The 21,319-nt window shown below is 42.0% G+C and overlaps 1 protein-coding gene across 1 annotated transcript in view; it reads left to right on the forward strand.

Annotated features, from left to right (window-relative positions):
* Positions 1-21,319, forward strand: part of fhod3b (formin homology 2 domain containing 3b) — a gene marked incomplete at its 5' end in the record, with an annotated part of 84,659 nt that overhangs the window by 1,980 nt on the left and 61,360 nt on the right. The window contains 2 exons of the mRNA XM_084557960.1: positions 4,151-4,257; positions 9,985-10,049. Coding sequence (XP_084414086.1) covers positions 4,151-4,257; positions 9,985-10,049 — 172 coding nt within the window. The remainder of the gene's footprint in view (positions 1-4,150; positions 4,258-9,984; positions 10,050-21,319) is intronic.

Genomic DNA, 21,319 nt, shown 5'->3' on the forward strand with positions numbered 1-21,319 from the left:
AGAGATTGGTCCACGTATGTGTGTGTCAGAGTCTTTTATTCGTGCCGTGTGTTTGGTGGATTGGGTTGAGATGGCACCTTGGCTATGCTACTGCACAGATTCAAACGTCACAGGGGAATTTTAAACATGGAAGCCATCGTGCGGAGTTTCTGTTTTATAGCAACAAGTAGTGACACCATAAGTAATTCTTGTGTAGCCACTGCTTTGTCAGGGCTGCAGACCCACTTTTTGTGCCGAGCGGCCTTCTTGAAAATGTCATAGCACCATGTATCACGAAGGATTTAATGTGCTGTTTTATTGCTCTGCTGTTTAATCTTCAGGAGGCTTTAATGGAAATATCAAACCAGTGTATTCATAGTGTCTAGACGTTATTCTTTTGGGTCCATAAATAGAAAGTGTGACAAGTACCTAACTCAGCCTTTTGATTTTCTAATGGATAATATGTTGTCCTTGTCAACACAAATAGATAGGTCGATACGCCTCCATTTACTTTCTTCTCAGTGCTTGGTATTTGTCAGGCCTTGTGTCAGTTTGCAAAAACAGAATTTGAGGGAGGTCCTGGAGAACAGACTCTCACTTTACCAAATTGAATTTTTGGGAAAGTTGTTTTTCTGCATTTTATTTTTTTTTATTTTTTTTTGTCCCATAATTAGAAGTTACGTTAAATGAGAAGTTATGTTAAATGCTGTAAAATACAGGTTCCTCCTTCATGCCTGTCAGGGCTCCTTTGAATTCTTCTACACATTGTCATGCAAAGTTGAGGTTTTGCCGGTCTCTGCGTTTTGGAGGGTTGTCTCGGCAGAGGGCTCCTTTCAGAAGAATGCATCTGTGGACGGACTCATTCTCTGCATGTCTGACAGGAACTCACTGTTGTGGTTTTTCCTTTCATGCATCAGGTGCGTCTTAATGTGTCTTAAATCATTTAACGCAAACGACCACAAATAGCATCCTCACCTTTATCAAGTCGCTGTGATCCATCTTGTTTGATTTAGAGACCACTGCAGTTAGCAAACTATGTTCAAGGCTGTGTTATTATTAGGTTTTTATTAGTTTCAAATGTGCAAGTTGCTCCTATTGTAAGCTATTTCCTTCCAGATGTCTGTCCCCTGAGGAATACAAAAACTTTTGGAGTGAGATAGCAGTTTCAAATTGGAAATTGCATGGTGTTTATTTTTAGTCCTTTCTGCCTTTACTGCCTCCCTGGTCAGTGGACCACAGTATGGTGGTTGAAGGGAGAGGCCAGACCTCAGTGTGTGAGCAGAGCGCTTGTGGTTACTTCTCTGGACTTGGCCATCGCAGGGCCACTGTGGGTTCAAGTCCTGGGCCGGGGACAGCTAAAGAAGCCTCTGCTTCTGATAATCTGGTAACACTATTCCCAGATTAAGGGCCCTTTAAACGCATCAGCCCAACCTGCTTGTACATTGCAGTACCTGTAATTAGAAAGCCAGGCTGATTATATAATAAGAGCATCTAAAGCGAGCCCAGGTAGATGATGTAGCTGTGGATACCTGAAGGAATAGATGTATGAGGGGATGGGGATTGGTTAATGGCAAATGTGTGTAGTTCACTGTGAGTCTGCTTTTGTTTCTTTTGGTATCGAAAACCCATGAGGGGAAATACATTTTTTTGGTTCCACAGTTAGCTAATTACATGTTACAGCTTCAAATTCAGCCCAATGTTTTGTCTATTTCAGGTTGTGATACAGAGTGAAAAGCCAAAAGAGAACCAACTTGTTTTTTTCCCCCAGTCCATGAATTTCAGTAATTTACTGTGAAATTAAATATACATAAAGTTATAAAATAATAAAATAACAAACTGGGATTTGATAATAAATCACATTTTATGCCCTGTAGGTAGGGCTGTCAGTAGATTAAACTATTCAACCGAGATTAATTGCATGATTTCCTGATTAACCCAAATTAATTGCACTTTTTTAAAATCTGTTTTAAATGTACTTGGAAGGGATACTTTTCCATTTTTTATTACTCTAATTGACATCTCAGCTCCCCAGAAAGAAAGCTCTCTGCTCTGAGCTGTGCGCTTGATTCTGTGGAAACTGCGTCCACAGCCACGGCAAATGCAGATGAGTATGGTCTTGTCGAGGGAACCTTCTGGCAGGACTTTGAAGCTGAAATTGCAGTTTAAAACACCAGTTCCTTTATCCATTTCTGCTCGTTTGTTTCTGCTTGCTTTCTCCTCCTTCTCTGGGGATCTTTGGTAGTTTTGACGCTACGGTTTGGGCCGAGGTCGTAATAATGGAACGTGTGTGGGTTAATTGCATGTTAAAAAAAAGTTAGCGGCGTTAAAAGGAATTTGCGTCAACGTGTTATTAACCTATTACTTTTGGCAGCCCTAATACCAAACTGTTATACAAGAGATCAGTTTCTTCTCCTTCTTCTTAACACCAAACTGGTTTCAGATAGTTAAGTAAACAAGAGGTCACTAGAGAATAATCATTCCTTTTAGTTGTGCAGTGCATATTTTGTAATTTATTAAAGACTTTTTTTAAAAAACGAAAGAACTGAAGAACTAAACAAAACCAACATTCAATAAATTCCCAAAATGATTTAGCGTCTTACAAGTTATGCAGGGCCTGGCCCGGTCGGCATGCATGATTTAGTGAGTCTCCTCCGTCATGCTGCATTTCATATTACTGTCTCACCATTTATTTTTCTAGAGCGCGTCAGTTCATAGGCATAAAAATAGTGAGCCTAACTCGGGCCCTCATGCCTGGATTTCCTGTTGGTCCAGAATTTGTCCTGTAATCTGGAGAATCACTTGCTGCCCTCCTCCGACTACGTACAGTGTATACGTTTGTTTTTCTACCTGTCTCTTTCTATTTATCTCCGTCTGCCTTACCGTAAGAACATCAGCGATCTAAATACGACTCATCACTGTCTTAGTAAACCGTAGGATTTCCTCGGTTGTGTACCGTTGGCCCTTGAGCTCCGCCTCATCTCTGGTCTCCTCTCAAATAGCCCAATCATTGCATCAACTTTTACATTACCAATGATCTTTTGGTTTACCAAGCATGGAAAGCAAACAAGGCTGCTCAGACTTGGAGAGAGAGTGAGAGTTATCTTAACCAACCACATGTTTAGTTCCACTTCTCAAATATGACACAGTCCCTGAGTGCTCCAGTGCCGTAATACAAACAGAGTGGGTGAACGGATCAAAGCCGTAATGTCCTTCCCAGAGTTTTTCCCTTCACGTTTAATTAAGTTACTGTCATATGCAGAAGACGATTGAACTGCATCAGACCTGGGGATAACTGGTCTGATTTGAAAAACACATGGGTTTTACATGTTACATATATGTTTACACGTGTTGCTCATTAAAAGAGAAAACCGTACAGGCTGCGTACGTGGGATGTGGAGGCGGTATTTATACAAGTGTATTATAGCTAGCTTACAGTGAGCTTTGACACAAAAAGATTCATTGTCTTCAGTATATTTGTACAGCATGTTGTTGTTTCAGACACCCTGGCTGTTGACAGAGGAAAGCAGTGCCACTCTTTCCACTAATCTCATATGTTCGGCCTCCCTGAATGGTATTTGTTTTCCTGCCTTTTGCTTCACTGTTGGAGCCGTGGTCCTGCAGAGCTGACAGACTCGGAATATAAATAGGTTAATATCTCCAATTTGGAGGTCAACCAGACAAGTGAACAGGCGCTCTCGTTCTTCATCCCCTCCACCGCAGTCGGGCGATGACAGCAGTTCAAGACCAGACAAATCATAACCTCCTCCTGCAAAATCGTCCCGTGTGATGATAGTTTATCAGAAGGGGAGGGCTGGGAGATAAGAGGCACCACCAGACTGCCAAGCTGCTCCAGGTCTGCGCCACTTCTCTCCGCCCTTGCGCGGCTTGTCATTGCGGAGAACTTTGTATGGGCCGCTGCAGGTCAGATGTAAACCTGAAATGCACTGTGTGTTCGCCGTCTAAGCCATAAAAATAATGTTTTATAAAATGAAATTGCAGCTGTGAAGTACAGTAACTACTTATTGTGCTCAAAAACGTTTGATCAGTAGACGTCTGCTTAGAAGGGAGCAGCAATCAGTTCTTACTGGCATCAAATGCTCATAAATATCTCCTGTTTATCTTGGTCTTAGGCATTTTTCATACATGTTATTTGTGTCTCCTTGCTGTTTAGCCTGACGACTGTGCCCTCCAGCTCTCCCACAATGGGAGCTACCTGGACCTGGAGTCTACCCTGGCAGAGCAGAGAGATGAACTGGAGGGATTTCAGGAGGATGGAGGGTAAGATAACTGTCGACGTCTTAGATTTTCTTTCACTGTCCCCGAACTTCAGCGCACACAAAAGAAAGCATGAACACGGTGCAGTGAAATGAAAAACATTCTCCGTCACTGCACTAATGTTAAAAACTGAAATAGACTTCATACTTCACCTCCATAAAGAAATTGGTCATATATTCCCTTGCACTTCAAAAGGTGCAGCTGGGACTGCCGCCAGAGCACCTCGGGGCTGAAAATACTAAAGAGACTGGCACCGCCTAGCAGGTGGATACATTAATGTATGTTTCTTGCCAGGCTCTGATTGTCCAGGAATAGTTTGCTCATGTTGCTTTGGTCGAATGAGCTGTCGTCCCCCCGCAGAAATAAAAATGAATTATTTGAGAGTAAGCGACTTAAAAGTTTTTGATTACAACAATCTGGCCTTTAAAGGCGCCCCAAGTATTTCTCTGACTCAACAGTCAGGCATAATCAGTGCAGTATGATTACTGTTTGTCGAGAGAGAGGGACTCAAAAATGTGGGCAAGATAAGAGTGAACAGATACAGTATTTAAACTCTTGGTCATGTATTAATACCCCATATTCCTTTGCCTAATTTGGTGCTATTACAGTGATTTGAATCGTAATGATACCCATTTGGATCCAGGATGATTTAGTGATATAATCCATTTTCCGGCCTTCGGCTGATTGAGCTCTGCTTCCCGAAAGCTGCTCTCAGGCTGGGGTTCGATCTGATGAAGAGGTGAGGGGACAAGACAAGGTTTCAGATGACTTTCACCAGTTTGGAGGTGTAGTAGTGTAGAAGTGCTATAATCCACCATTTTATCTATGTATAACCCACACAAATCTGTTGCCATATTTGTTATATCTTTAAAGGCTTGCCTTGAGTATGCTGTGTTTACGGGACAGTATAAAGCCAGTGTCTGATTCCCGAGTTATCAGTTCTTTAGTGTTATCTGTGGCCTTTTTATAACAGCCTGATGGCATTCATCCATTCGCGTCCCTTAAAATATCTGAGCTCTCTTGTTGAGTTGCAGCGGTGATGTAATCCTAACCACTTGTGTTGTAGTCTCATGAGTGATCACCCTCATCTCTATCGAATGTTAATTTGGTCTTTTTCATTAGAGCACTGAGGTAAGTACAGTTGTCTCCACCAACCGTAGCCGTATTGTTTCCATGTAATATGCGGCTAGATGATACTTTGCCTTGACATAACTCCTGGACCTAGATGAAGAAAAGGAATTGAGTTTAATTTCTGTTTCATACACTTTCTTTGGCCGTTTACTTTATTGACTCCATATGTTTTTTCATGTACTTTGGAGCACGGTGATATACGATTCACGTACCTCCCACATTAGATGTTCGCAAACCAAAGGCTGGCATGAGGGTTCCCGGTCAGCTGGACCACAAACATGTATGGATTTATTTGTCTAACTTGGAATTCATAAGCTACTCTCTAGCTTGGTGTTTCTATTGGACGTTGAGAGTGCTGTCCTTTCCCGGTTCCAGCTGAAATTGTTAGGAGCTTATGGGAGGCTATTGAGAGCTGTGAGGTTAAAGTGGTCCACTTCTTCTCTCGTCAAAGCCCGAGCCTGCCAGGGCCCGTGTCGTGCCAGCTGGCACGGGATGGTATGGATGTGTGTCATTAAACCCACACAGTTTTGTCTGAGGAGGCTGGGGGTGAAGGTGGTTAGCCAATTATTTTGTAAAAATAGGGCAGCTCTGCTTGCTGGCTTTTTATGGTGCCGATGTGCCCAGGATTGCAGTACATCCCCCACTGCTCAGTGTTGTTGATTTGATGATTATTGAGGTAATAAAAGGTCTGATGAGGCATTTCACCTTTACTTGTTCCATTTTTGCTTTCACTCTCCTTTTATTGCAGACGATCTGTCGGCAGCAGTCGCAACTCCCAATGTTTAACCTGCACAAAGAAACTGTGTATTTCTTAGTTTTTTCTAGATTTTCTAACTTTATCTCAAAGTAGTCCCCTGCATTGCAGCAAAATGAAGTTGTCTTTATTTTATCTTTAATCTAAGCCACCTAACTCTGAAAAGGGTTATATTGAAATATTCATACAAGTCCCATGAACTCTCCTGATCATTTGGCAATTGAATCCATCTGTAATTGATATTAATGACAGGTCACATTCCTGAGGCGCCTGTGTCATACCTAGTGTCTTTACAATCAGATTAAAGTATGATCCTCTGACAGAGCGCTGCAGAGCCAGGAGATATCCATGTCACGGGAGCTTAAGGGCCATAATCACTTCCACACCGTGTTATGAAGTTCAGCTATAGGAGATTGGGACTCGTAAATCCCCGTCCCATCACTGATACCGCCTCACTTCAGGTTATAAACTGACCGTATAGCTCAGACATGTGCTCAGACATGTCTGTTTTAGGTAGGCAGCGTGTCATTGGGGTTTTTAGCTGTGATTGAATCACATGCACACAATTTCCTGCATTTGTAGCCCTGAGCCTGGGATGGGGTTGGGGGTGACATTGTTAGGATCAGATGGCCTGACATGTGCTTATGGATGTTTGGAGCCTGTAGAATATTTCTGTGGATTACATGGATAGAAAATCGGTTGCCTGCTCAAGAGGACACATGTGGAGTTACGTGTTGAGCTTGACATTTCTGCTCAGATATGTGACATTGATTGGCAGATGATTAGTGAATTTGTACGTCCCCAAAGACATATTTCCTGGCTTGTCTTTAGAAGATAAGGCAAAGTTCTGTTATTAACGGCATAATTGATTCAACATGTGATTTTTTTTTCTAGTATCTCACTCTTTCACTGACATGGTACACATAATTCATACTGGAAAGCCAACAGCTTTATGCTGAAAATGCTCTTCCTGGTTTTATTGAGTGTTTTTGATGTGTTTGACAACCATTTAGAAGTCAGGCATATTAAAAACCCAACCGCTCTCGCTCTGTAGGCCTCAACAATTCTTAGTTTCTCATCGTATCCTTTCATCTCTCTCAGGACCAGCTCCGCTTTCATTATTTTCATTTTTTTCTGACCCACTTGGACATTGTTCCGTAGACGCTGGCAACACGCGGGATTTTCATTTGAAGAGGAAAATGTGCATTTGAAAAGAACCAGAGGAATTGTCAGAGGCGGTGCAGCTTAAACTTCAAGGAGGGAAATAAAACGCCAGTTGTCCTCCTTTGTGTTTGCAGTTAAAGGGTATTATTAACCGAACGGAGCAGCTTGGTGATTGCTGGGCGCTTATGTGTATGCGGTTGTGTGGGACCTGGTCAATGGTTAGTGAGGCGGACCCTCGGAGGGAAATGAACCTTGTAGATAAGCTCAGCCTCGCTCCTCAGCTTCTTTACCCCACCTGGCTTCCTCGATCGCTGGAGGTCCCTCTGCATACTCTTAGTCTCTTGAGCATTGTTGTCCAAAAACAATGCTGAGTCAGTAGAACTCTGTGGGGCCTTCTTGTCTGGCATTAATTGGCCTTTGAGGGGAAGTACTGGCTTTACTGTATTCCAAGTATGTGTATTGACTTTCTGCGGGTACACATTTTGTGTTGTTTTATAAACAGGGCCAGTAATGCTCTCTTAGATAAAGCCAGAGAGAGGAGAGCTGGAAGGCGTCCACCGGTCCAGTCCATGCGTAAGGACTGAGACGACGCTTTGTGAGGGCGCTGCAACACACCGCAGTGAACGGAGAGCTGAGGCGAATAGAAAAGAAACCGGGTATATAATTGCCAGGTACATTTCTTACGTTTGCGCACTGAAGAACGTTTGATAGGCAATGTGATGATGATGAATACCAGGTTTGTCCAGCTGAGAAAAGGTTTATGGCCTTCTTTTAATGTAGAGACTGAATAAAATGTCCATATGTTTTCACTCGTATTTCGACCATTTTTCTTGGTTAATGGCGTGGAATCGTGACTTGAGAAGGAAGCAGTTGTTGTAGGTATTGAGCCGCGCTCATTCAATTGGTGGGAAGATTGGAAAAATAGCCACGGTTATTTTAAATCGTATTAGGAAAATTACTTCAGAAGCATTTTGTACATAATGAATCAGGTTTCAGCTGGCTTAGCTTGATTTTGTGGCACCACCAGTGGAAGAAACCAGAACATTGTGGCACAGAAGAAATACCAGAAGGGAACAAAGTAGGTATTTTATACCAGCATGTAGCCTATTTGTTACTTTCCTGACGTTCTTTATAGTTATGATTATTTCTATAACTTTTAGATTCAGTCTTTATAGGCCTGCAGCACTGTCTGTAAGTGGGTCCAGTTTTCATGTTTAATTGGTGAGGAGGGGTGAGGGGGGGGTCTGAAAACCTCACTTATATTCCAAGCCTGTTTGTTTAATTTGATAATGAGCACGTTGGCCTGTGTAGCCTCAGGTCTCGGTTAAGCACAGGGATACTGTTGCAGTGAAGCGGAGAGAAAGCAGACATTCGTGACAAAATGGCTCTAGTTACTCATTTGCCTCAGCGGCATCACGGAGGATTAAGTTCCTGCTTGTCGTCCCATCTCACCAGCGAGGGTCCACGTTGACAGATGTTTGCCCCCGTGTCGCCCCTGCTTGTTGCTGGATATTATATTTGATAAACAGCGAGCATTAACAGACGTCCCATGACACTTAATCTGCTCAGGTTCGTATCAGCGCAGCCTCCCGCTGACTGACAGGAAAGATTTCGGTAGTGTCTGCCTGGGTTTGCCGAGCAGTTACATGGTAACGCTGTTTGTTTGTAGCAAGGCTGCAGTACGGGCTGCCTTCTGCGCTGATCGGCTTTTCCTGTCAGACCCACTCCCGGCTGACGGTCACTAACAATGACAGTCTGCTGCTGGCACTCCGCCGGTCTGAACAATCACACAACCTTTGTGCAGGCGGCATAAAAGCCCATTTGTCAGTGAGCAGAATTAGAAAGGGGGGGAGGCTGTTGTGCAACTGTACCTGCTGTGCTCTTGTCTACATTTGTGTCTGTCAGGTTTGTTTGTATGTATCTTTAGCTAGCTGAGAGGTTAAAGGCATAATCTGTGATCCAAATGCAAACCAAAAAGGTGGCCCTGTCCAGCATAATTCAGCATAGATGAATGTCGATAATGTACAAGGCTGCAATTTCCAACTCTATCAGAATTTAAAATGGAAGTTTCTATACAATACGTTTCCCATTTAATAATGAGAATGCCACAGACGACAGAGAGACGACACAAAGAAAAATACACATTACTGCCAGGCTCATCCTTTAATACAGCAACTTTTACATGCTTCCTGTATTTATACGCACATTAGAGACAGGGCTTCGAAAGCAGTCAAAGGCTACAAACTACACTGCTCTCACATTCAAGACTGAATAGAATCAGGGTGCATTGTTGTGGTCTTTGTGCTGCGTAGTCATTCAGACATTGTAAGCAGTTGACAGGATGGTGATAGGGTCTTGGCGTATCTCCATTAACACGAGGGGCGGAGCTGACCCCTGAGCTGCTCCCATCCTTCACTTTCACCTATGAAGGCCTTTTTCTTGTCCGGATCCCTGTTGTGTTCAAACTGCAAATGTTCGATAAGATGTCAGGATAAAATGTAACTATCATTTTCTGAAAAATAATTTAGTGTAATGATTTTGCACCTGTGGACAGTAGCTGTTCAGTCATGTCTTCTTTCTTTACCTGGAATTCATTGTTTTCGATATATTTATAACTGTAATGTTGTCTAATGTCCTCTAAACAAGTTGCTTTCTCTCCATTTGTCTTTTCTTCTTCCTAGGAGAGGAAGGAAGCACAGCATTATTCTTCGAACACAGCTATCAGTCAGAGTTCATGCTTGCATCGGTGAGTAATAAACTGTGCCGTCACATCTCACTCCATGTCAGAAGTGACGTTAGCTTTAATTACCCACAACACCAGTGGACTGTTTTATTTAGGTCCCTGTTGAACAGTGGCAGTTGTGGGAAACAGCCAAAAAAATCTTTTTAATAACCTGAGAGACAATTAACAGCATTTCAGCAACACTCACAGCACTGGCGTGGAGCAGAGTCTGCGCACATTTTATGTTTTTAGAGTTACTGTGTTCTGTCACTTTGTTTAATTGGGCCTCCTGGTGTCTTTGAGTAATGTGAGGGAACTAGCGCAAAAGAGCTGAGTGAAAACATATGCAAGCACACATGCACGCAGCATGTGTGCAGACACACACAATGTGCTTCAGATGTTGGCTTTTGATTAAACTGAGGATGTCTAAGCTTTTGCTAAATGAAATATACTCTGCCTTGTTTCATATCTTGGTTTCAACTTCCTATTCTAACTTTTCCCACATCTTTGTGGAAAGATAAGTTTGTGTCATTTGTTTCACCGCCTTTTGTAATGCTTGTCTATAACAGGAAGCTTTAAAAAGGACATTAACCAGCGTCAGTAGCAGAATATGGACAAGCACATATACTCTCATGAAGACGCACACACACATGGTCCCTCCTCAGCCCCCGGGCTTCAAGTACAAAAATAACCCAGCGTCTGCAAAGGCTATTAGGCTGTAAATTGTCAGTTTTTAAATTTGGTTGCTTGCAGTAGAAGTAAAGCAAAGGTACGGCCATTTTTCATCTGAATGAGGTAATTATGATGAGAACTATCTCTAATAGACCTCTCTGGTTATTTATTGCACCTACTGATGTATGACGTGTTATGGAAAGCTTTGGAAACTCCAGTGGTTCTTTTACTGAGATTGTTCTTCTGTCATGCCTGCTCATTAAATGCACAAGAAATGAGAAAGACAGATTTTCCCTGAACCTGATGAGGTCGAGTTAGCACATCTTGATAATGAAGACGACTCGTCTTTAATGCTTTAATGCTGAAACTATAAACGTGTAATTGACACAAATACTGAACCAAATATTGAATATATGGTATTTAACCTATTGTACTACAGGGGTAGAATTGCATAATATCAAAATTGACATTATTTTAAGGAGACGTAATAATATCGTTTGGAGATTCTCCCTGTTTTTATGTGATGGTTAACAGTGGCTAACCAAAGGTCCAGTCAGAGCCCGACAGGTCACAGGCTATACGTGTGAATATTCGGCCGAATAGACTCTGAACTGGCTTCACCTTATTCTCTCCTCCTCCTCCTCCTCCTGCTGCTGCTGCTTGGCTTAGATTAGCGAAGCCTGGGGAGTGACAGACAGACTTGCCGCTCCTCTCTAAGTGGATGATGACCCTCTTTCTCTTTAAGTTGACAGCCACCTGTTGCCCTTCTCTAGTCTCCCTCCGTTGACTGCCTGTGTGGCTAGCTGATTTATTTCCCCTAGCTGAGGTGGTCACCGTTACTGTAACTTGTCCAGACATTTGAGCCTAATTTTATCCGACTAGTGAGCTTACCTTGTAGCCCCATGAGTTCAGCATTACTGGGTGATTTTCTTGCTGCGCATTGGAGATAATTCGTTAGTCTTCCACAGACAAATGGCGTGGTGTTCTTTAGCCCCTGTATTAAAGGATTGAGCGTTGCTCTAAGACCCAAGTGCCCCCAAAGAAGAGCAATATTGGGGCGGTATTCTTTTGTCTATCTGCAATGAGAAATATTATGTAATGAAGAGTAAAGCTCTTACAGTGAGTTGCCTTTGGAGAGGAGCCAGTGCAAAATGCACAGGGGCCTCAGAGCAGCTACTCAGATTTTCTGAACCATTTTTTATTTTAAACGGATCCTCACTTAAGATTACGTGCTAGATTAGCACACCCACGTTGTTAGAATATTGTGTTTATCCCGAGAGGCCTCCTCCAAGACCATGAGTGATGAGTTGGTTACTGTGTGTATTGTAATCTGTGTTATTTAGCAGTATTTAGTGGAAAACCCATTGTGGGTTTTTTCAAGTTTAAATTAAGTAGTACATCTCATTGTTTATGTTATCTGTTTTTTTTTTTTTTTTTGGTTTCTCCAAATCTACACATGAGGGAACCAGCTTCCTGTGTCTGTGTGTGTCTGTGTGTGTCTGTGTGTGTGTGTGTGTACTCCAGTGTGCGTGTGTCATGATGAACCACAGCAAGAAGTAATCCAGACCTCCCTAATCATAGTCATTAGCACTTGCATACATATGTTTCTGCACGGAGGAGCCAGAAATCCATGCAACAAAGAGGAGGAAGGAAATGTCTCCCCCAAAGAGCTAATGGTTTATTAAACTCTTTCTCCTGATCCACTTCTGGCACAGTGATTTCTTGTAATCACTTTTGTTGACGATGAGTACCCGAGAGTTCACAAAGCTTCAACTAAGCTTTTTATTTTCTGCGCAGCAAGTCGCTTCATTTTCTTGACCTGTTTCGCAACCGATAATCTGTTTTTGCACATGATAAATAAAAATGTAACAGATATGAGGCACTGTGTCAGTGCAAAATGAAGGATATTAAAAATAAAAGCTGAGTCATTAGTGGCTGAGGAAATAAATTACTTTTGAATCGGTGTGTTTTTGTCATTAGATCTTAGTTTACATTTGCAAGACCGGCACAACAGCTCGGGATCTATAATATAAACTTAACTGCGTGTCAACATTGGCCACAGCCTGTTTAAATTGTGGAGCTGTTATTGTTGTCGGTGGACTGGATGTGGTATCGAGGGCCTGATTAAAGCAGCCTTTTGCTTATTTTAGTATTGTCTGCAAGTACTGTAGGTCGTCTTTTTATGTGCACTTTTGTTGCTGAAGCTGCCTGAGTTCCTGTTATGTGATTATATGAAGTTGGAAATGATCAAATGTCACATGTGCTCAGCAGTCACCAGCAGCTCTTGCAAGTTCAAATGAGCTTTCTTCTTAAGTTTGTATCTGTTCCTCTGGCTGTTAATGACATATATTCAATGCTAAAACCAACAACTGATGTGCTAAATCTGTCAAACGCTATCCAGAAAATTCTCCTTGATCCCCGGAAAATGATGCTGTCACAGTCATATTTGTGCAAATCATTTTACATGGAGCCAGCTGTGTACAAAGCACAGACTTGTGTTGTGGGTAGAGACTTTTCTGTTTATTAGAAAATACTTATTATTTTCAAAAAAGTAAAGGGCATATATTTGAAAGCTTAAACTTGTTGGTATTCCTCTTTACGAGCAGGTTCATCTGTCAGCGCACTGATCCCTGCTGAGAAGTGACAGCTGTAATCAGAGGTGACACATTTTTTAGTGGATTATCTGCCTCGCCTTTTACAACCTCTTATGATCCAGGCTCAGGGCATGATTCATCGTGACCGCTGTTGACTTGTCTTTCTCTTTCATGCTATAATTTCGTCAAATTGGTAGTTTTGATCTCCAGGTTGACAACTGAAAACTCTGTGGTTGTTTGAATGGAAGACGATGAGCAGTAAATTTTCTACAATTATCCTTCTGCAAACCGTGTTGGAAGATTAGTTCCTGCAGCCAGCAGCATAGCTGCATGGAACTGCATGCTGTTAAGCTTGGGCTTTTCTTTGTTTAATTATTGTATTACTATGTGTGTGTGTGTGTGTGTGTGTGTGTGTGTGGGATCTCAGCACGTTGACACAGGATGATAAGATCACCTACGGGTTATTGTGGCGCTCCCAACCAGTCTTTTCCACACACTCCGCCAGATCTTCATTAAGCCATCTGCACTTTTGTGCACATACATAAAAACTATTCCAGTAGTTAACACGCCTATTAAAAAGCTGGAGAGCAGCAGAACAGAAAGGATTTCATTGATGGTTAGAGGTTACACTTTGAAGAAAAATTACTTACTGGAAAATAATACAAAACTGTTCATGCACTTATTTGACCTCCTGTAGCTCTGTCAAAATGCATACTTGGATTGGTCCTTGTCAGAGACAGAAGATCCTCACGACCATGCATTAAAGCAATAGAATCAAACGTTTGTGTGACTGGGAAGTGTCAAGCGGGTGTGGAATAATTAAAAACATGCATATCAAATAGCACCCGTGAGACCCAGAGGAAGACAGAATAGCTTTCACGCTCATCTCTTTGACTTGCCTCAAAGAGACCCCAGAATGGGATCATGGACTTGTAGTCTCCCCAGGAGGCCAACCTAAACAACGCTGTGCCAAAGAGGAGAAATCTGAAGCTGCAAACAAGTATAGTGGGTGGAGTGGGAATGGGCCCTGCTCTTCAAGTCACAGCTGATAGCTAAATCATTGGAGGGTTTGATTGTGTCACAGATCTCCCGCTTTGGCTCACTCTGCTTTTTTATATGTCTGCTTGGCCGTCAACCCATCAACCACATGCAGCAAGATATAATGTATCATTTATGTGCAACAGCACAGAACATTGTTTCTTATCGTTTTGTATTTTGTCTCCGCGCCCTCCCTGCTCTTATTTTTAGTAGGATTAAACCTAATTAGATTTGCCTCACATACTGCACAAAGTTGTTAACTACTATAACATTAATTCATATAAGCACTCTCATATGCTCACATTCACTTGCACACACTCATTCAAAGGCATGCACATATTAAGGAGCCATCTGTTTCCAGTTGTATGGCCCCACAACGCTGCTCCTCAGCCATCCAGAAAAGAAGAGAGCTGTCTATGTTTTCATCCAGGAGGGGAGTCTTTTTATTCTCGCTGTGTTTACAGGACGGAGGCAGGAGCCTGAGCGTGCAGCCTGACCAGGAGACAAAACGGCAGTAGATTCTATTCTTTCACTTTTGACAACTAGTCAAAGCGTTTGTCTGAAAAATGTGGTGACTGATTGGTCAAAGTTGGTATAACTAGTAACAGACTGTAGTTTTTCAAAGAGGCACACTATGAATTTGGAGAGCTGAGAGCGGATGCCATGTGAACCAGACCACTCTGGGGTTCACCGCTGCTGTGAGACTGCTTGAGCAACTCTTGTTGAAGTGGACAGGTGTGTAACCACAGTAGCCACAGACTTTAAACAGCTGACTGCCCGGCAGGAAGGAAAATTTGGAATAAAGCGGAGCTTGTTTTGCATAAATCAACATTTATTTGTTGTCTGCAAAGAAGTGTTTATTTATATCTTCACAGGGGACTGTGGTGGTTTAGAGCTGAGATGCCTCCACGGAGTCTGTGTCTGTCTCTTTCTGTGTCTGTAATGGAGGTCCAAGGACGAGGAGAAAGAGAAAACTCTCATATGAAGTTCATACTTATCTGAATGATTTTACTGGGGTGTGAATTCAATTTTAGGACTGCAACTCAAATAAATGATCAATTATCAGTTCACAACAAGTATTCTGACAGATGTTTGTGCAATGAATGAATTAATTGGCTTACAAAATGTTGGTAAATGACTAAAAAACTATCACAAATAGTGTGTTCATGACTCAAATGTTCAACTACCATCACATAAAAAGGAGAAAATCCTCAAATTGTATTGACATTTTATGATTAGGGATCATTTACTGTGGTGCCCAAAGAAATCTTTCGAAATGGAGGCTAGATGGGGCCAAGGCCAAAGACTGTCATGTGGCAGTGCCATTTGAAGGAGTCCTTCTTGCCAATGGCCTTTGGGAAGTGGTGAAGTTCCATGAAGAGCAACATGTAAAGAGGTTGAGGCAGATGAACAGGTCAGACATAGGACTTCTGCCTCGAAGACTGGGACTAGTGTGAAACTAAAAGTCAGTACTGACTTGTAATTTCCGAATTACAGTTATTTAGATTTGGTTGAAGCACCAACATTACTTTTGCAATATATTAACTATGTGTTAGAAAGCCTCCAAGGATAATCCGACTTGTTCCTGTTACAGTAACTGTTTTATGGCATTTGCACAACATAACTGCATTCAGTGAGTTTCACCGATTAGATTTCCGAGGTGGTTGTGGCCTGTCCCAGCTGACATCCAGTGAGAGGCAGGGTACACCCTGGACAAGTCACCACAAACATTCATGCACACATGCACACATGCATACCTGCGATCACTTTTCAAATCACCTGCTAACCTAACAAGTATGTCTTTGGACTGTTGGAGGAAGCTGGAGCACCCAGAGAACACCACCTAGAGAAAGCACAGGTAGAACATGCACACGCCACGCAGAAAGGCTCCACCTGGTTTAAACCCAGAACCTTCTTGCTTTGAGACATTTTTTAAGAAGACGTTGTCTTGCTGTTGGATTGAATTCATTTAGGCTCATTCATTTAAAATGTCTTTTATACTAAACCTGTCTCTGTACAGTATGTCTATATATGCCACCGTATATCATCTTTCTGTGAACCCTTTTTAGTTTCAGATGATGCCTAATTCATCATCTTTGTCATGTTCGAGATTTGACTTTGGATTTATGGTTACATTATATGGGCAGGAAGCATCTGAGTGCCAGAATTGGCTAGAAAAAAGAAAAAAAGAATCTCTAACCTTTAACTCTGTACCCCACTGGCCTTCAGCCAAATCCCAGTGTGCCATGGAATTCATCTCACATCCTCTCTCACATGTCATGCTGGCTCCTTTTCTTTCCCTCAGCTTTGATGTCAATTTCTTTGTAAGGAAACGTCTCTTTTCCCCTCTGTATCCATCAGGAGAATATGAGAAATGCTTAGGCGAACCAAAACACGCCACGTTTTCTCTGTTTGTCGTTACAGTAACTGTCACTCATCCAGAGTTGCATGGAACGCGGTTGTTATTTCTTCTCTCACCTTGGATCACGTCGTGTTGCCACAGCTGGCCAACTCTGAATCATTTACCGTTGCTGTGTTGCTTTAAAGGAGGATTTATTGGATTTTTGTCACATTCATGCGCTGAGATTGATTTAGTCTTTAAGCTGACATCAGCTGGGAAAATAAAGATTGATATGACCTGTTTAGGCCTGACTTGTGAGGAATGTAAAAGTCATTTTTTGCACAGATTTCGAACCGGTGGAGATTGAGATCTGGTGTGTGGTAAGAGATTCGGGTGCCGCCTATTTCTAAACAGCTGCTCAGGCTGCATGAATCATTTCCACAGCCAAGATCTTTGCCATTGTCCGTGGCTGTCAGGTTCACTTCATCATGTTTTATCAGCTTCTCAAGCTCGAGGCGCATGATGATGTAGTCAGAGGAGCCTGACAGACTTTCTGTGTCTGTTTTATCAGGTAAGCAGCAGCTATGTCATTTCATTTTGTAAGGCAGATTAACAATGTCCTCTTTTTATCTCTCCGTGACTCCTCTCTGAGCTCTAACTCTGTAACACCTGCAGCTTCCATCCTTTCACCTTGTGCTGTCGGAGCTGGCTGCGGGCCAACAGAAACTCCAGGCGCAGTCATTGTGAGTTATTCGCCAAAGGCAGTTAGCGTGTGGCATTTTGTGGTAACGTCGTAATCATTTGAAAGCTGTCCTCTCACGTTCTGGTTCACGACACTGTAACCACCCAGAGTGCAGGCATGATCCGCAGCTATTGAAAACCATTTAGTGATCCACTGTAAATATTAGCTGTGCTGTGAAGTATCTGTTTCTCTTTATCATCTTCAAACATGTTCGAGGCCAAGTAACGACTGCAGTTGTTATTTTTAGCGCTGATGTAATCCCAAGCACTGGCAAGAAGAGGGATAAGTATTATTTATATTGCAGAGCCTTTAATGAAACATAATATCCCTTTCACTGTGAACTTCACAACAAGTCATCTTCTGTTCAGTTTGTGCCGAACAGCGCAGTGCGGGAGAGAAAATGTAAAAAAAAAAAAAAAAAACTAATCCCAGCTTGTGCATTTGAGTGCAACCAGAGGATTCTCAACACAGTTTAACAAGAAAATACTTCACATTTACAGTTTTGGACTTTTGTAAAGACTCTCAAAGGAGGATATAGTTTCCACCAAACTAAAAGCAAATTAAAGAAGTCAAAAAGTCGAAGCAGATTGTTGAGAGAGTTCTAACACGCCTCCATCTCAGAGGCAGTTGGGTGATTGGAGAGTTGAAATAAAGAGCTCAAGCAGCAGCAGCAGTAGCAGCAGCAGCAGGAGAATCTCCTCTCGCAGCCCACCCATGGCTCTCAAGGGGGACCACTCAGAGTGGCCTTAGCAGGAGAAGACTGGACAACCTTTGTTACATTCTTCAGAGCAGGAGAAAAGAACGATAGATAGAGTAAAAAGAGAAAGACCTCAATGCCTTGTCTGAATTTGAGCCAAAAGCCTACTTAATCGGTTCTGGCATGTTGGGCAGTTGGGATGGCTCCATCTGAACTGAAGGTTACAAGAGGATTCAAAGTGTCTGCCTGAAAAGCACGTTACTCACGGCGGTCGACGTGTCTTAGAAATGCAGGACACTCATGCGAAGCTCACGTGACTCGTAAAGGTTTTTGTCACCAATGGGGATTGTGCACATTTACCATAAATTGTTAAAAGTTGTGGCAAAAAAAAATCTTTACTAATTTCTTTTGAACACACGGCTTACCCAATCGGCCTGTGTGGTGAGAGAAAAAGAAACTTTGTCTGCTTTTGCTTAGTCTGGGTTATAAGGAGGAGTGAAAATCTTGATTGGTGTAAACCATAAGTGATGTTTCCTGAAGCCGTGAGGAAAGAGAGCCATGTTTACATCATTGTTGTGGTTAAGGCTGTGTAAAGTTAAGTCTCATCTTTCTGTGAATATGTCAGACATTGTTGTGATCCATTCAGATCTATTCACATGCATTGCATGGTGGTTTTCTCAGTGGTCACTTAAGGATCATTGAGCACACAAAGCACTAAAATGTTTTGCTTAGACTTCATGTTTATAAGATAAAAGCCTGAATATAAGCCTTTAATCTCTGTGTTTGGAAATGTGAAAAATGTTTGAATCTCTCCCAGTGTCTGGACCTCAGAATTTAATGACATCAGTGGCTGCTCTTTCGGCTTGTTCTCTGCTTGTTCTTTCATGAATGCCTTTAGTATTAGCCACTTTCAGCACAAAGCTAAGAGAGGGTATAGGGTTTCATTCAAAATTCGCTGTTCCCAGACACACACATGCAAAATGCAAGGGGGTGAATGCAATATACTCTCATCTGTTAGTAAAATAAAATAGGCTGCTTGAGCCTCTCTTTTGCATCATGTTATCTTTCTTTTTTTTCCTTTTGAGAGGAAAGGGTTAGGGAGTTAATGACCTCTGTGGAACTCAACCAGAATCTAGAGCCACAATCAACAGCAAAAGTTATGCAGATTCAGCAAAAATGATGTAAAAAGATTTACAAAATAAGCATCAAAGCGTACACATATTTACCCGCTGTACTCATATGAAAACATGCAGAGAAAATAATATATTAAAACTTAATGCTATGCTAAATTACATTTGCAAAGGCTCTGACATTCACCATTACCGCTGTAAAATTTCAGGCAAATAACTTTTTTTTTTCCCAGCTTGGCCTTATAATGCATCACAAACTCCATAGCCGTAACAGTGTTCACAAGTTGAAGCTCAGGGACAGATGGACAAGTAATAACATTTACGAAAATACCGAAAGTATCAAAAATTAGACAATAGAATATAAAGCAATATAACCGATCAGGCGTAACATTAAATACACAGACAGGAGAAATAAATAACATTGACCATCTTGTGACAATGCAATGTTCTGCTGCTGCAAGTCCCTCAACCCATAGGACCCAAAGGCCCCCACTAACAACATTCTGTTGCCCGACACCACAGGACACCCTCAGAAGGACCATGTCCATTCTCTGATGAGTCACAACTGTTTTGGAGACACCAGAGAGACTTACACGATGTTAGGAAGGGGGTCATAATGTTATGCCTGATCGTTGTATGCTAATTAGTACGTCACTGCTGTTCCTAAAGCCAGCATACAGTTTAGCAGAACTAAATGGACAGTGTCAGATATTGTAGAGAGCATAGTGCTCGATCTATATTGGTAGCAAAAGCAATTTTGTTTACGTAGAGTTTTCATTACTGCACCACAGATATGTTTCAATTAAAGTACAATGTATCTTTGGAAAAAGAAAAAGTCAATGCACTCTGTCACATAAAGAGGATCTAAGATACCCAATGTGGTAAAGACGGAAAGTTATTTTGGTGCACTTGATGATGGGTTGGACACTGTGTGCGAAGAACGCAGCCATTGCACATCTTAAGTGTGATCATTAACCGCATATTAGCCCCGAACTCCGTCTTAAATTTCCACTCCTGCCGCTGAGCAAAGCCTACAGTGGCAGGCAGCAGCGCAGGAGAAGAAACTCTGTTGGAAAGAAGAAAAAAAAGTATGCTTTATTCTTTTTATCTGTTTTCTACCAAAGAAGCATTGACTTCTAGGTTGTCTGCATTCTTCAGATCTGAGAGTGAAATTGCTTCATCAGCTACAGCGCTTGAACAAATAATGTAGCCGAACAGCTGACACTGCAGCATTTGATTTCTGCACTTGAAGTTTCAGACCGTTTTGATATTCCTTGTAACTAAACCAGCAAAGCGACTGGCTATTACAAAAATGCGACTGTGCCCAAATTGCTGCCATGATTCTAGATGAAGGGGTATTTGTCTTGGCTTATTTTAATACACAAATCATTAGTGAATAATGAGGTATGTGAACTTGAAAAATTTATTGTCCCCATTGTCGCACGCTGATTTGCGCCGCCTAGCCTTAAATCTACAAGCACGCGCGTACAGCTTTCTTGGACTTGACGGCAAACGTCTGATCGTGCTCGTCTCCGCGCGCACACCTGCTTTCTGACAACTGTTGTCTGCCACAGGGTTTTTTTTTTTTAGACGCTTACACATCAATGCCACTTAGACCAGAACAGCTAGACTCCGGCTACACGAGTGACTAATAAAAATGTTTATGGTGCTTGGCTGCTTTCTATTCCCAATCCCACATTCACTGCAAGTGGTCACATTGGAAGCACATTTGAAAAAAAAATAACTAGATCAGCAACAGAGCTGAAACAAAGAACTGATTCATGGTGGTAGTCATTTTGTCAAATTAGCCCATCTCGGTCTTGTATATTAGCAAACCGACGACGTTTGGCTTCAAGATGGATTTTGGAAAGACAGAAGTGGCATTTTTACATCTGACAAATATTATTATATCAATCAGTGATACGAACAGGTTGCACATCTTCAGTTCATTAAACAGATGGAGTTGTAGATGTAATTGCTAAGCTGACGTTTAGCTGTCAGTGAAATATCATAATTGTAATCCTCCTTGGAACAAATGTAACCGCATACTATCTCAAAACTGTAATTCATTGTCACACCC

The sequence above is a fragment of the Chelon labrosus genome (genome assembly GCF_963514085.1).
Source record: "Chelon labrosus genome assembly, chromosome: 12".
NCBI classification, from domain to species: Eukaryota; Metazoa; Chordata; class Actinopteri; order Mugiliformes; family Mugilidae; genus Chelon; species Chelon labrosus.